Below are 16,061 nucleotides of genomic sequence, written 5' to 3'. Positions count from 1 at the left end.
GTCTGTGTTAAAAATGTCTCCATCAGAATTCGGATGCCAGTTATTCTCCAGCCTGGAAATAGACCACCAGGAAGGTAGCCCTGAGAGGAATTTCAGGGCATCCATTTGTCAGTTGTTACATGAGGGAAGCATACATTTATGCGGGGGGGGGGGGGGGGGGGGGGGTTAAATTAGCTGTTTCCGTAGTTAATTTACAGTCTATTTCAGCACCATTGTAATTCTCCCAAAGTACATTTTTTAAGCAAAGGTCGTGCCCTTTTAGGATTTCCAAGTGCCGATCAGTTTGTGAAAAACCCACATGGGTATCTCATTCACACTTTCTGTATCTGCGTCAGGAGGAGAGTGGTTAAGTATCAGGATCTCCTGTCTGTGCATCGGGAGTTTCCTAAGACCAGGAAGAGAGCTGCGCTGGGAAAACTGGGGGTAACATGGGAGGGGAGCTGCAGGCGGGAGCTCTCCGAGCCTGTTGGATGTCTCGTTGTTGTCGGCTTCCCAGCGGCGGACTTTTCGGAGAGGGTCTTCCTCGGTGCTCAGTCTCTCTCTCCCTGCCCTTCCCGCCCCCTTGGCCCTCCTCTCCCAACATTCCACTGTTTTTCTCCAACTTCCTCCCCACTTCCAGCCCCTGCCACAGATCCTCTCGGCTAACCAATTGTATTTATTGAGCACTTACTCTGGGAAGAGCACTCTTCCACTAGATAGGCATGATCCCAGTCCTCAAGGAGAAGACAAACTCCAGATTCCACCACAGGTCCACCCGACACATTCGCTAGCTGTCGGCCCATCATTCATTCATTCCTTCAATCGTATTTATTGAGCGCTTACTGTGTGCAGAGCACCGTACTAAGCGCTTGGGAAGTCCAAGTTGGCAACATATAGAGACGGTCCCTGCCCAACAGCGGGCTCACAGTCTAGAAGACAGAGTTGACAGAGCCCTTCTGTTGATCCCCAAGAGGTGGTTAGGAGGTAGCTATTCTCCTCATTCAGAAGAAATCCGAGGCTCAGGTTCCTGGCCAATATTCAAACCCAGACTTTTTGATTCGCCACCCCTTGCCCGCTGCCTTTTTTCCCTCGTCTCCTGCCTTCCTTTCCTTCCAGTCTACCCTGAGTCACAAAATGCTCTTAAAATTTGGCCGCCCGGGATAGGTGGGGAGTCCTTCGCTCACAGAACAGTGCGTCTGCATTCAGACTGTAGAAATCATTACTGTATACTGCCACGAACCTGTGAGACGTGCACTGGATTTCATCACCGTGCGTGCTCCTTCTGATGCTTTGGCAAGACATTCCTCAGAGTCCAGGCAGCCAGAACGATTTTTTTTTCCCCTTCTGTCGCGAAAGAGCCACGATCAAGAAAAATTGGAGGGCCAGACACGTCACGGGCCAAAATTTTCTTTCTTTTATTTAATGAAATAAGCTTGACCTCTTCCCTTCTAGGACAGCAGCGTTCCTGTCCTCCACCTGCCATCCTCAGTCTTCTGCCTTCCACCCTCTCAGCCTCTCCACTTTGAGAGACCGCTGGACCCTTATTTGGAGATCCTAGCACTTGCTCCCCAGTGACGTAGCTCAGCATCCGTGTGTGGCAGCTCTGTGCCCTGGGCAAGAGCTCCGTTGGGTGTAGAATGGGGTGAGAAGAGAAGAAGAAGCAGCCACCCTGACAGCCCTGTAATGCTGCAGACAGCTCTTACCCAGCCTCTTCTAAGAGAAGGGCCGAGAGCACTTGAAAGTGGTTGCCCCATGTCAGCTGTGGCGGGGGCCATGTGGAAAGTATTAATGGGGCGTTGGGGTGATGGAAACGTCACCCAGAAAGAAGGGAGGGGAGAATCTCCAGGAGAGGCTCCCCTCTCTCCTGGGACGTATAGAACTGATTCCCAACACCTCATGAGGAGAGGGGGAGAGGGGTGAGCGATAGGCAAGCATCTTCCCGAACGCCCTCGTCAAGGCCAGCTCCCTGGGAGGCCCAGCCCCGTGATCAGGGGATTCCGAGCCCTCCTGGGCATTTGGAAAACTCCAGATTTCAAGTCCTCCTCTCCACCGTGGTCTTTCACGTAGCTTCCTGGGTCGTCCACCCGCCTTTGTCGCCAATCATTGACTATCGGAATACTCGCCCCCTGATTCAAGACAAGGGGATGCCTGGATCATCCAAGAGAAATGGCTTTTTGATTTTAACATTTTCCCCAAGGTGGGGACTCGACAGCCTTCCTTGGTATTTGGTATAGCAACACCTGTCTGGGGTACATCACTTCTGTCCTCCGAAAAGGTCCCCGTTGCTTCTCTTCGAAGCAAAACCGTCGTGACCGTGTGCCGGCTCCTTCTTATTTTTCTGCTCTCTTCTCCTGCAACACACCCAGTCGTGGTCTTTGCTCCTCTCAAGCAAGGCTCCGAACAGTTCCACAATCTCGACTCCTCCGTCTCTGATCTATCTTGGCTTACCGTCCCTTTCAGCTTTTCCTAATCTTAGCCACTTGCCCTTAAAAGCCCGCCCGTCTATTTCTCGAGTTGCCCTTCAGTCAGAAGATAGTACTGTGGATAGGAAGAGCATCTTCAAGGATTTCACCCCTCTAGACTGTAAGCTCGTTGTGGGAAGGGATCGTGTCTGTTAACTCTGTTGTGTTGGACTTAGTGCAGTGCTCTGCACATCGTAAGCACTCAATTAATACCGTTGACTGATTGATTTTTTGCTTAAGTGCGGTTACCAAAACCAAATACATTCATTCAGTCGTATTTATTGAGCATTTACTGTGTGCTAAGGGCTTGGGAAGTACAAGTCGGCAACATGCAGAGACGGTCCCTACCCGACAGCGGGCTCGCAGTCTAGAAGGGGCAGACAGACAACAAAAGAAAACAAGTAGACAGGTGTCAAAACCGTCAGAATAAATAGAATTAGAGCTATATGCATATCATTAACAAAACAGAATAGTAAATAACAGTACTTGAATAAGGATCTGATCTGTGCAGAAAACAGTGGAACAGCTGGGTTGGGGTGTCTCGTACTTTTTTCTGTAATGGCATTTGTTAAACACTTACTACTCATTCAGTCGTATTTATTGGGCGCTTACTGAGTGCAGAGCACTGTACTGAGCGCTTACTATGTACCAGGTCACTGTACTAAGCACCGGGGTGGATGCCAGCTAAGCAGATTAGACACAGTCCGTGTACCATGTGAGGCTCACAGTCTGAATCCCCATTTTATAGATGAGGAGACTGACTTTCCCAAGACCACGCAGCAGACTAGCGACAGAGCCAGAATTAGAACTCAGGTCCCCTGGCTCCCAGGCCTGTGCTCTTTCCACTAGACCACACTGCTTCGCCTCTGTACATTTACAGAATTCTTTAAAGTCCCTTAGTTCTTAGGAAAATGCTCAAAGTATGTGCTCATTCAACATGATTGATGATGGTGCAAAATATGAAGCCGAAAAAAGTTGAGTAAACATTTAGGTCAAAGGCTTGGATACTGTTGAGATATTTTTGTCTGCCTAAATTGTGTAGCCAGATACTCCCCCAATTATACGCAGGATGTATATAATAATAATGGTATTTGGTAAGCGCTTACTAGGTGCCAAGCGCTGTTCTAAGCGCTGGAGGGGATACAAGGCGATCAGGTTGTCCCACTTGGGGCTCACAGACTTCATCCCCCTTTTACAGATGAGGTAACTGAGGCACAGAGAAGTGAAGTGACTTGCCCAAAGCCACACAGCCGACAAGCGGCGAAGCTGGGATTAGAACCCATGACCTCTGACTCCCGAGCCCGGGCTCTTTCCACTGAGCCACACTGCTTCTCCAGTATATGCGGGATGTATGCTTGGAAGCAGTGTGGCATAGTGGATAGAGCCCGGGCCTGAGAGTCAGAAGGTCATGGGTTCTAATCCCGACTCCGCCGCTTGTCTGCTGTGTGGCCTTGGGCAGGTCACTTAACTGCTCTGTGCCTCAGTTACCTCATCTGTAAAATGGGGTTTAAGGCTGTGAGCCCCACATGGGACGACCTGATTATCTTGTATCTACCCTAGCGCTTAGAACAGTGCTTGGCACATAGTAAGCGCTTAACAAGTCTTCTAGACTGTGAGCCCGTTGTTGGGTAGGGACCGTCTCTATATGTTGCCAACTTGTACTTCCCAAGTGCTTAGTACAGTGCTCTGCGCACAGTAAGCGCTCAATAAATACGACTGACTGACTGAATGAATGAACAAGTGCCATAATAATAATCATTATTATTATTTGATGCAGGGATTGGGGTTGCCAACTGTCCGCAAATGCACACAAATATGCCAACCGGCTGGGCCTGCCACTGTGCGGCCTGAAGGAATGGCCCACTGAAAACCTTCATTGCCACTGTATTTGTGGTTATCAAAACATCTGTACGGATTTTTATAAACCCGAGCGATTTTACCTCATTTTTACGGACCGCCTGGGAATTCCCACTTCCTCACTGCTGCTGAACAAATGTTCCTTAGGAGAAAACAGGATCACCAGGGCCTGATACTGACATTCCATCCTTGTGAAAAACACCTTTACAAATTAGCTTTGCAGGTGCTCAGCTTTCTGATCACTGAATCGAGACGTCAATCTACAAAGTAAGATGAAAAGCGGGTATGGCCTAGTGGAAAGAGCACCATCCTGGGAGTCAGAGGATCTGGGTTCTAATCCTGGCTCCACCACTTGCCCGCTCTGTGATCTTGGCCAAGTCACTTAACTTCTCTGAGCCTCAGTTTCTTTCTCCCTCCTGTGAGCCCCGTGTGGGGCAGTCAGGGACTGGATCCACCCTGGTTCACTTGTGTCTTCCGCAGCTCTTGGAACAGTGCCTGACACCTAGTAAACACTTGAAAAATATTCTCATTAGTATAGTCATTATTGATAATCATCATTATCATTAAGCACTTAGTACAGTGCTCTGCACCCAGTAAGCTCTCAATAAATATGATTGACTGAATCATCGTTATGTAATTTAACAACGTTTCTGAAATCTCCATTTTCTGCTTCTTATTGCCTACACTTACCATCTGAGAGGTGTGTAAAGAATCAAGCTGCTAGTTTAAATAATGGCCTTCCCATCACCTTTCCAAACTGTGTCCTGGCCACATCAGAAAAGACCCCCCAAAAAGGCCAATCTCAGAGTCCTTCCTGACTTCACAGAGTGTTGCAGGGGTAGAAAATGTGTACGGTTCTTATCATTCATTTCTGAAAAGGGTAAACCGGATTCCAAAATTTTGGAGACATGCTGTAATAAATAAGACCTACTAATGAAGAGTCATCGGTTAGATGGGTTCCTTTGGAGTAGACCGTTTCTATTTTAGGGATGATGCGATAGTCCTCAGAACTCCACATATACACTCCTCCCAGAGAAGTTGATCAAAGGAATGAGGCAAACTAAAAATATTGTCTTTTTTCAATTTAGACATCACATGGACTTGTGATTGAAAGAGGCTTGGGATGTCGCTATTTGGAATACACATTGGAAAGAAAAAGTTTAAAGGTAAGCACTTGTCTCGCCTGATGCCGTCGAGTCGTCTTCGACCCGTAGCGACGCCATAGACACAGCTCGCCCAGAACGCCCCACCTCCATCTGCCGTCGTTCTGGTAGTGTATCCAGAGAGTTTTCTTGGTGAAAATATGAAAGTGGTTTACCGTTGCCTCCTTCCGCGCAGTAAACTTGAGTCTTTGCCCTTGATTCTCTCCCGTGCCACTGCTGCCCAGCACAGGTGGGCAGACTGTAGCAGATTGCCTTCCGCTCGCTAGCCACTGTCCAAGAGAAAAACCTATTTCGCTCAATTCCCGCTGCTGAATCTCTTCCAACCAGTAAGACCAAAATTTGCTTAGAAAAAAAAGCCAGTCTACAGTTCATGCTGATTTAATGCCAGATCTAAGAGGTCTTTTTTCAAAAATTGCAGATAAGGCCGCCCTTTCCATCCGCTCACTGGTGAGGTGCTGGCTTAATAAAAAGGAAGTCGAAAAAAGTTTGAAGATGACATGTAAAAAAGTAATATTGCTTAACAGAACTAAAGGATCCTCCTGGATCATTAAAAAGGAATTAATCGATCGGCAGTACTTATTGAGTGCTTACTCTGCCGGGCGTTCGCACTAAGCACTTGGGAAGGTGCAATAGAGGTAGACTTTAGGAACATACAGTCTAGCAAGGGAAACAGGCACTAACGCATATTTAGACTGTGAGCCCAATGTTGGGTAGGGACTGTCTCTATATGTTGCCAATTTGTACTTCCCAAGCGCTTAGTACAGTGCTCTGCACATAGTAAGCGCTCAATAAATACGATTGATGATGATGATGGTAGAGGAAGCATCAGAGTGTCGATAGATGTACACAAATGCTACGGGGGAGTTTGGGGAGGGTGAGTAACCAAAGGTTTAGGGAAAGGAAAATATCGGTACTGGAGGAAATAGGGTGGGGCGATGAGAGATGGAGCTGAGAGAATAATGAGGGTAGGCCTTCTAGGAGGGAAGTGCTTAGTACACAGTATGTGCTCAACAAATACCACTAATTGAAAATGGGGGAGAATGGATATGCTGTATGTGAAGGCGGAGGGAGTTCCTGGCAGGAGGGCGGACTTGAGCAAGAGCTCTGTGGCAAGAGACAAGAATAAGGCCCAGTGAATAGGCTGGCTTGAGAGGGAGCAAATCGTGCATTCTGGGGTGTAGAGGGAGGGGAGCGAGAGATCAGTAGAGCGAAGATCATGGATCTTAAAGCCGACAGTCAGGGCTTTCTGCTTGATGCAGAGAAGGAAGGGTAACCATTGGAGGATTTTGAGGAGCGGGAAGATGTGCTCAAAACGGTGGCTTTAAATGGCTTAAAAATAACGGGCAGCGCGGTGGCAGTTTGGATTGAGAGGAAGGGGTGGATTCTGGAGATGTGTAGGAAGGGCCTGCAGGATTTGGTGATCGTGGGGGCGGAGGAGGAAGGAGGAAGAGGGAGAGGGAGGAGTCAAGGATAATGCCAAGGTTGTGGGCAGCAGAAGGAGAGGATTTGGGGGAGAAGATGAGCACACAGAAGGAGCTCAAGAAATGCAAGTTTTGGTGACGTTGATGAAGTAGAAAACTGAATCTAGAAAGGATGTTGGCATCACGAGGGATCCCATGGCTGCTGGGACCCGGAGCTACTGGAAAAGGCACATGGATTTCTTGAGCAGTTTCACCAGCCCCCCCACAAACCCTTCACAGCCTTCTCTTTGTATCTTGAGTTCAGCGGTCATCAAATCGGAACTGGGCCAAACCAAACGGGATGTGGCTGGGAGCCCGTTTCCAGGAGCCCTGTGGCACGCTGATTTTGATGGCTCCGTGGGCGTGCAGGAAGGAGCCCCCTTCGGGAGGGAGCCCCGTGGAGACCCCTCATCTGAACTGCTTCACTCGGGGTACAGCGGGGTCCCTGCCTCCGGGCCGTGACCAGGGGCAAGTCAGGCCTAGCAGGGGCTGGCACTGGCGGCAATCGAGGTGGGCCAGGCTGGGGGTGGAATTCTTGTTAACGCCAATGGTGTTTACACCAGGCCCCTGGCTGCTGTGTGGAAGGAAGAAACGTGGGCAGGGCCACACATTCAGCCTTTACCTCCTCTACTTCATCCCTCCTTGGACACTGAGGAAGTAGCCACGGCAGCATCACCAGTGGAAGGCTGGAGAGGGAAAAAAATGAGTCTGTGCATGTATCTGAAATTTATTTATTTGTATTGATGTCTGTCTCCCCCGGGCACCCGCCCCACAGAGTGTGGGCAGGGAATGTGTCTGTTTATAACTATACTGTACTCTCCCAAGCGCTTAGTACAGTGCTCTGCACAGGGTAAGTGCTCAATAAACAGGAGTGACAGAATGAATGAGCCCTCCTTCTCCCCTCCCTCCAAAAGCACCTGGGGAAAGAGTGGAAGGCCCAGCATGGCTCAGTGGAAAGAGCCCGGGGTTTGGAGTCAGAGGTTCAAATCCCAGCTCTGCCAATTGTCAACTGTGTGACTTTGGGTGAGTCGCTTCACCTCTCTGGGCCTCAGTGACCTCTTCTGTAAAATGGGGATTAAAACTGTGAGCCCCCCGTGGGACAACCTCATCACCTTGTAACCTCCCCAGCGCTTAGAACCGTGCTTTGCGCATAGTAAGCGCTTAATAAATGCCATCGTTATTATACCTGGCCCAGACCCCAGGATGCTAGTTTTGCTTCTGGGATTATCCGCCATAAGTATCTTTTCACTCAGAGAACAGAGAAAAACGACGCTTTGCCCCCATATTGCTAATTATCACATTTTACCCTTCTATATCAGTTACTCCTCTTGGCATTATGTTTTCACTCCCATCTTCAAAGGGGGATATCATAGTTTCATGATGTCACTTAGGGTTCATATTCGACAGGCCACTGCTCTGCCCATCTTCAAGGCCCTCCTGAAAAAAAAAATCAGACTTCCTCCTTCCCAGATTAATCCCTCCTCTCCCCATCCTATTTCCCTCCTATCAACCCCTCAACACTTCCGTGTCACCAAAGCCCTTGGGTACTTGTCCCCATGGCGTTTACCTATGTATCTTTAAATTCTGTTGTTTCCCCTTATAATAATAATGATGGTATTTGTTGAGCGCTTACTATGTGCCAAGCACTGTTCTAAGCGCTGGGGAGGTTAAAAGGTGATCAGGTTGTCCCAACGGGGGCTCACAATTTTAATCCCCATTTTACAGATGAGGTCACTGAGGCCCAGAGAAGTGAAGCGACTTGCCCGAAGTCACACAGCTGACGGTTGGCGGAACCGGGATTTGAACCCATGACCTCTGACTCCAAAGCCCGGGCTCTTTCCACGGAGCCTCGCTGCCCTTATCTGTAATTTGTTTTAGAATCTGCCTCCACTGCTAGATTCAAAGCTGCTGGAGGGCAGGGTCTACTAACTGTAGTGTACTCTCCCTTTTCTTTAATGGTATTTGCAAAGCACTTACACTGTGCCAGGTACTGTACTAAGTCCTGGCGAAGATACAAGATAATCACGTTGGACGCTGTCCATGTCCCAGGCACAGTCTTTTGAAGAATTCGTTTTGAGGTTGGTGAGGCGGGCTATCTCTAGGGCACTTTTTCTAGCCCCTCCTCTCCCTCCGCATTCAGACGTCTGGACATGTCATCGAGGAAGGCGGATGCCTCATCGGTAACCGAGCGACCACAATCCCGAGCCGCCTGTTTGCCTAGCGCTATTTTAGTGTTTCAGTGGTGGTGAAGGTTTAGTAGTTGTGGTGATTGGCACAGAGCCCTCCACACTTCCTTGCCCGGCCTCCTTGGGACCTTGAATTAGCCCATTAGGACCACGGGTGCGGTCTATCGACATGGGACAGGTGCGGTCTATTGTGCAGTAATGTAGGCCACGAAGGAGGACATTTAAGTCATGGGCAGAAAGGGTTAAAGAAATGCAGCTTATTTAGAATTGAGGAGAGGAAAAAACGAGATATGGCTATTTCGAAATTCAGGGTATTGCCTAGATAGCAAAATTTGGTGACATCTGCCCCGGGCCAACCCCATTGAATTCTCTGTTGCCAACAAAAATCTTCAGGAGGGAAGGTCCTGCAGAACTTGTCGAGCGCTCAGTACAGTGCCCTGCACACAGTAAGCGCTCCATAAATACGACTGAATGAGTGACCTGTGAAGATCACAGTCCGGACCTTGGGTTTCATCCGCTGGACAGTGGAGAGAGCGGGGAAGGCGGTGAATCGGGAGAAGAAATGAGTTGGTTTGGATGGCCCTAGCCCTTCAAACCTTGGTTGTGGAGAAGGCAGCCGGTTCATCCCAGACACCGGAATGTTTTAAAGCAATAACAATGTTGTCCGAAGTACGTTAGGAGTACCGGGTTCACTCTATATAGGAGTCGATGGCCTGGGAGGCCAATCCCTCAATAAAGTATCTGGACGATGAAAAAAATCCTAGTTTACACACCACTGTCGGTTCCAGGGAGGAAGAAACAGACATGTGGGAGTTAAACCCGGATGCGTCGTAGAGGACGGAAGGGAGAGCGGTTTTGCCGGTTGGAAACTGTGGAAAGGGAAGGGTAATAGGGAAAGAGTCACTTGGAAACTTCTGAAGTAGGTACGAAGAAGAGCAAAGAAAACAAAACATAACTGCTATAAACAACATTCTTGCAGAATCTGGTCCTGTTTTTCCTTCAAAGAAATAGATGACTTCTCTGATTTGATCCAGAAGAGCCCCAGGCTTCCAACAGTGTCCTGCCAATTCCCAGTCCTTCCTTAGAAAGCAGCTGGATTATGTAGGACAGTCTATTTTTATTCATGCTACACTCTCTGGGGTGAAGCGCACTCAATTTGTGGGGAAATAGAACTCGACCTTAAAGAGATGATATTCTAGGAGAACGAACTACTGAAGTCACCTCAATGAAAGGATCAGCTATTTAAAGCAATGCCAGGATAGCACAGTCCCACCTCTCACCCCGCCTTCTAGGTATCTTCTCCGATATCAATTCTCCATTCGCTTTCACTGCCTGGCATCTCGATATTATCTTTGCCTCTGAGACTTTCCTCCTCCCACATAACGCTCGCGGTGGAATAGCACTGTTGCTTTTAAAGACCTTCTCTACGGGCCCCCGGGGCCTTTAGCAGTCGCTACAAAATCTCTCTGCCCCCCTTGGCCCACTATTCATTTCTCCAATGGCTCTCACTAACCTAAATGACGTTGACGAAGCAGCCTTCCCCACCGCCTTGAGGGCAGGGACCACTTCTTCCCTTTCCTGCTAGTCCCTCCCGACTAGTGCCGTGCCCTCAGGATATGCTCCGTGATGTTATTCCCCATCATCTCCAGGCCTTCCCTGATCGTTTCAGGATATAATTCCCAAGACACTTTCGACCCAACTCCTAAAATGGATTTCGTGGACATCCATCCTGTTTCTTCCTAATTCTTTTGATTTCCGAGCATCGCCTCCGAAGCCTCCACACAACTTTCAACATAAGGCTTTGGCACACGTGGTCACTCACCTTAAGCCGCTCTTGGGGAGAACTCGGGCAGGACGGGGAGAAAAAAAGTACCCGAAACCGGGAGTGGGCCGACGTGGAGTCTGTCTCACCGAAGCAGCGTGGCTCAGTGGAAAGAGCCCGGGCTTGGGAGTCAGAGGTCATGGGTTCTAATCCCGACTCCACCACACGTCTGCTGTGTGACCGTGGGCGAGTCACTTCACTTCTCCGAGCCGCAGTTACCTCATCTGTAAAATGGGGGTTAAGGCTGTGAGCCCCACATGGGACAACCTGTCTACCTTGTATCCCTCCCAGCGCTTAGAACAGTGCTTTGCACATAGTAAGCGCTTAACAAACACCATTATTATTATTATTATTTATTGTTTATAGGCATGGAGGAGAGAGAGCATGCTAGGTCGGAGCACCTAGGCTCTGAGAGAGTAAATCACAACAAACCAGGTTGGTTCCTGCTGAGACTGAATGAACTGAACAGAGGAGTAGAGAGGAAAGAAAGGGATTCCAGCCTCCAAACATTCCTCTCCTCTAAACATTCTTCCTAAACTGGGAAGTAACATGGTCCCAGTGGCAAGAAGAGCACAAGCCCGACTCATATAAATTCATGAACATTGCTACCTTAGACATGTGTAATTGAGTACAGAATTCTGGGGAATCTTGATAAAAAATAATAGTTCAATACCCTACTTATACCTCCTTTCCCCGGCAAAAATTGGTTTTGGTTTGCACTGTTTAGACTCTCTGGGCAGTCTCACCCTAATAGATTTCAAATTCCTCAAGGGGCTGGGATCCAACTTCAGTTGGATTTTACCAAGCACTAGAACAGTGCTTCGCACATAGTAAGCGCTTAATAAATGCCACTATTATTATTATTATAATTCTCTGTACAGGGTGGGTACCCAGTGAACACTGGTAGAGGTGTGATGATGAAGACGATGGTGAATAAAAAGGTAATCTGCCGCAGCCGGGCCTCTGCGGGCAGTATCGATTGTATTTACTGAGGGCAGAGCGCTGTACTAAGCACTTGGGAGAGTACCGTGCAACAGAATTAGCAGAACACATTCCGTGCCCATAATGAGCCGTGCGCCCGCTGTTGGGTAGGGACCATCGCTTTATGTTGCCAACTTGTACTTCCCAAGCGCTTAGTACAGTGCTCTGCACACAGTAAGCGCTCAATAAATACGGTTGATTGATTGATTGATCTAGAAGGCTACAGTCTCCGAGGCTAAAGGAGCTTCAGGGGATTCTGACTCCAGGGTTTGGCCTAAAGTAAATCTGTAAACTGACCGCCAAATGCCATTCATGGTGCTTTGAGGCCGGTTTTCTCCGCGGTGACAGACAGAGAAAGAGACACCTGTGCATCACCCGGTGGTTTTCTTTAAGACCACTAAGCGCTTAGTACAGTGCTCTGCACACAGTAAGCGCTCAATAAATACGATTGATTGATTGATCGATTTAAGAGACCTTCTGGATCTCTTTTCAGGTGGTTGACTGTCGATCAACCTTGGGAGTCAGCGATCGTGGGTTCGAATTCCGGCTCCGCCACTCGTCAGCCGTGTGACCTTGGGCAAACCACTTAACTTCTCTGGGCCTCAGGTACCTCATCTGTAAAATGGGGATTAAGACTGTGAGCCCCAGGTGGGACAACCTGATCACCTTGTATCCCTCCCAGTGCTTAGAACAGTGCTTTGCACATAGTAAGCGCTTAACAAATGCCATCATTATTATTATTATTATTATCCGGGAGCAGTTTTTCTCTCGCCTTCACTACTGAAGCTTGGGCAGAACAGTGCTTGGCACATAGTAAGCGCTTAACAAATACCAGCATTATTACATCAGCTGCTGAGAGTGCTGTTTGGATCATCTGACTGCCCCAAAGGCTGTTTAAAAAAGGTTGTGCTTACATTTCAGCTTAGATGAAATCCCCTTTCACTTGACTGTGAGCCGAGAGAGGGGTTTGGTCCCCAAGAAAACCCATTCAGGGTCAGGAGCCCCCGAAGAGGGGAAGGAAGAGTTTCTTGGTGTTTGCGAGTGTTTGCTCCTGCTGCACCTGGCGTTAATTAAAGGATGTTTTGTTAATTAAAGGATGTTTTCAGGGCAGCTCCAGTGGGAGGGTTACTGACTGCTCTCCAAAAGAAGGGCAGTCTTCCTTTTATCCCCACAATCAAGTCATAAGCTCTGATGGTCTGCATTCGGGAAAAGCCCAGGGAAAGTGCCTGAATTAGGTTCTGGTTTTATTTGCCAACGCAGGACAACACCCTAAGGCCTGCCGTGGCTTTCTGGCATCCGAAAACCAGAGTGGGCAGAGGGGTGTCTTTATTTTGCTGCTGCTCAGAACTGAGACACGGGGCAACCGAGGAATGCTCAAATCGCTCCCATCTCTTGCGGATGCCAGTTTTGGTCCCAGAAGCGAACGTGTTGCCTCTGCTCTGTCGGTTTCCTTTCTGTACCGGCACATCGGAAGTGCTTTCTGAGCTCAGGTGCGTCCCCCGTACCTGGCGTTGGACTTAACCAAGAGCTCAGTACAGTGCTGTGCACACAGTAAGCGCTCAATAAATACGATTGGGTGAATGAATGAATGAACTGTCCTGAAACAGCTTTGTTAGCTTTTGCCTGATTGAAATTTTGCAGCCTTTTACCTCCTCCTCTTCCTCCTCTCTTGGATGACTCACCCCCAAAATGCCTTTTTTATGGAGTAATTAACCGTATCCTCGGGAACTGCCCTATTTCTGGTATTAAGGTTAATGAAGAGTCACTCCCAGGATGGACGTTCTCACTGGGGAGGTTGGCCAAGGGCGTGGACCAAATATAAAATCAAACAATCAATCAATCAATGGTATTAATTGGGCTCTGACTGTGTGCAGAACACTGTACTAAGTGCTTGGGAGAGTATAATGCCTAGGGTTGGTAGACAAATTCCCCGCCCCCTGTGAAGTTACAGTCATGAGGGGGAGACCAATGTTTGATGTTTCAAATCAAACGAAAGGCCCAACCTCAGCCTGTCTTTCCTTCCTTCCCACTGAGCCTCACAGACCATCGCTCCGCTCGGTTGCTCTTAATAATAATAATAATAATAATGGCATTTGTTAAGCGCTTACTATGTGCAAAGCACCGTTCTAAGCGCTGGGGAGGTTACAAGGTGATCAGGTTGTCCCACTGGGGGATCCCGGTCTTAACCCCCATTTTACAGATGAGGTCACCGAGTCCCAGCGAAGTGAAGCGACTTGCCCAAAGTCACCCAGCTGCCAAGCGGCGGAGCCGGGATTTGAACCCATGACCTCTGACTCCAAAGCCCGGGCTCTTTCCACGGAGCCACGCGGCTTCTCGCTTCTTGGCATAGCCTGACGCCTGGGAAAATATCTTCACCGGGAGATATTTTATTCATCACTGCAAGCTGTAACTTTCAGGGATCCAGTCTGGCCGCCTGCCCTGAACTGAAGCACATTGGAATTACCAATCAGTTCCAGAAATATGGCCAGGGAAAGACGATCCTGTGAAGGGACAACGCTTTAGTAGGTTCATCCCAGCCCGCACACATGGCTCCTCTGTTGGTAACCTTCTCACTGCGCCTCGATCTCGCCTCCGACCTCTCTCCTACATCCTGCGTAGTCCAGTGCTCTGCACACAGTAAGCGCTCAATAAATAGGATTGAATGAATGAATGAGCCCCACGTGAGACAGGGACTGTGTCCAACTTCCATCCTACATTTTTATTATCCTATTTATTTTATTAGTACATACTATATTTATTTTATTAATGATGCATATATAGCTATAATTCTATTTATCCTAGCAGCATTGACCCCTGTCTACTTGTTTTGTTCTCCGTCTCCCCCTTCTAGACTGTGAGCCCATTGCTGGGTAGAGACCGTCGCTATATGTTGCCGATTTGTACGTCCCAAGCGCTTAGTCCAGTGCTCCGCACACGGTAAGCGCTCAATAAATACGATTGAATGAATTTGCTTGTATCCACCCCAGCGCTTAGTACAGTGCCGTTGGCTGGCTTTTACTGGCCCCCTCCCGAGTCGCCTCTAATCCTGGCTCTGCTACTTGTCTGCCGCGTGACCTTGGACGAGGCACTTCTACCTCACCTGCAAAATGGGGATTGAAATGGGAGCCCCACGTGGGACAGGGACTGAGTCCAACTTCCATCCTACATATTTATTACCCTATTTATTTTATTGGTACATACTTACTATATTTATTTGATTAATGATGCATATATAGCTCCCCCTTCTAGACTGTGAGCCCACTGTTGGGTAGGGACTGTCTCTGGATGTTGCCAACTTGTACTTCCCAAGCGCTTAGTACAGTGCTCTGCACACAGTAAGCGCTCAATAAATACGATTGATTGATTGATTGATCCTGTCTCCGGCCTGGAATGCCCCCCGTCCTCAAATCCCCCCCTTCAAAGCCTTATTGAAGACACATCTCCTCCAGGAGGCCTTCCCCGACTAGTCCCCCACGCCCTTCCTCTTCTCCCACTCCCTTCTGCTACGTCCTAACTTGCTCCCTTTGTTCTTCCCCGCTCCCAGCCCCCCATCACTTTTTTAAAAAATGGCACTTATTAAGTGCTTACTATGTGCAAAGCACCGTTCTAAGCACGGGGGGAGGTTACAGGGTGATCAGGTTGTCCCACGGGGGACTCGCGGTCTTCAACCCCATTTCACAGATGAGGTCACCGAGGCCCAGAGAAGTGAAGTGACTTGCCCAAAGTCACCCAGCTGACAAGCGGCGGAGCAGGGATTTGAACCCATGACCTCTGACTCCCAAGACGGGCTCTTTCCACAGAGCCACGCTGTATGTATCTGTAATTTCTTTATTTATATTAATGTCTGTCTCCCCCGCACCTAGACATGAAGCTTATTGTGGGCAGGGAATGTGCCTGTTTATCCTTGTACCCTCCCAAGCACTTAGTACACAGTAAGCGCTCAGCAAATACGATGGAATGAATGAATGACTGAATCTGTTTGCGCCCCTAGCCTTTACCTCGCAGGACCGACTCTGTGGGCAGAAACGGGGGTGGGTGCTTTTTGTTTTACGTTAAACGAGGGGTAAATTTCCAAGTTCAGCTCCGGGGGCCAGATCTGTTCCCACTTTCCGGCTGCGATGTGTTTCCCCATCATTCCGGCCCCTGCCACT

The 16,061-nt window shown here is 48.7% G+C and overlaps 1 protein-coding gene across 3 annotated transcripts in view; it reads left to right on the top strand.

The window, feature by feature from the left end:
• LOC119922904 (phospholipid-transporting ATPase FetA-like) overlaps positions 1 to 16,061 on the top strand; it is a 135,613-nt gene that overhangs the window by 21,671 nt on the left and 97,881 nt on the right. For all 3 annotated transcript variants that reach the window (XM_038742528.1, XM_038742526.1, XM_038742527.1), the window contains exon 3: positions 5,387 to 5,464. In XM_038742528.1, the coding sequence (XP_038598456.1) occupies positions 5,422 to 5,464 (43 nt within the window). In that variant the 5' untranslated portion in view covers positions 5,387 to 5,421. The remainder of the gene's footprint in view (positions 1 to 5,386; positions 5,465 to 16,061) is intronic.

Source organism: Tachyglossus aculeatus, unplaced genomic scaffold, assembly GCF_015852505.1.
Source record: "Tachyglossus aculeatus isolate mTacAcu1 unplaced genomic scaffold, mTacAcu1.pri scaffold_12_arrow_ctg1, whole genome shotgun sequence".
NCBI classification, from domain to species: Eukaryota; Metazoa; Chordata; class Mammalia; order Monotremata; family Tachyglossidae; genus Tachyglossus; species Tachyglossus aculeatus.
The sequence above is the reverse complement of the archived record's forward strand: the minus strand, read 5'-3'. Positions and strand labels throughout refer to the sequence as shown.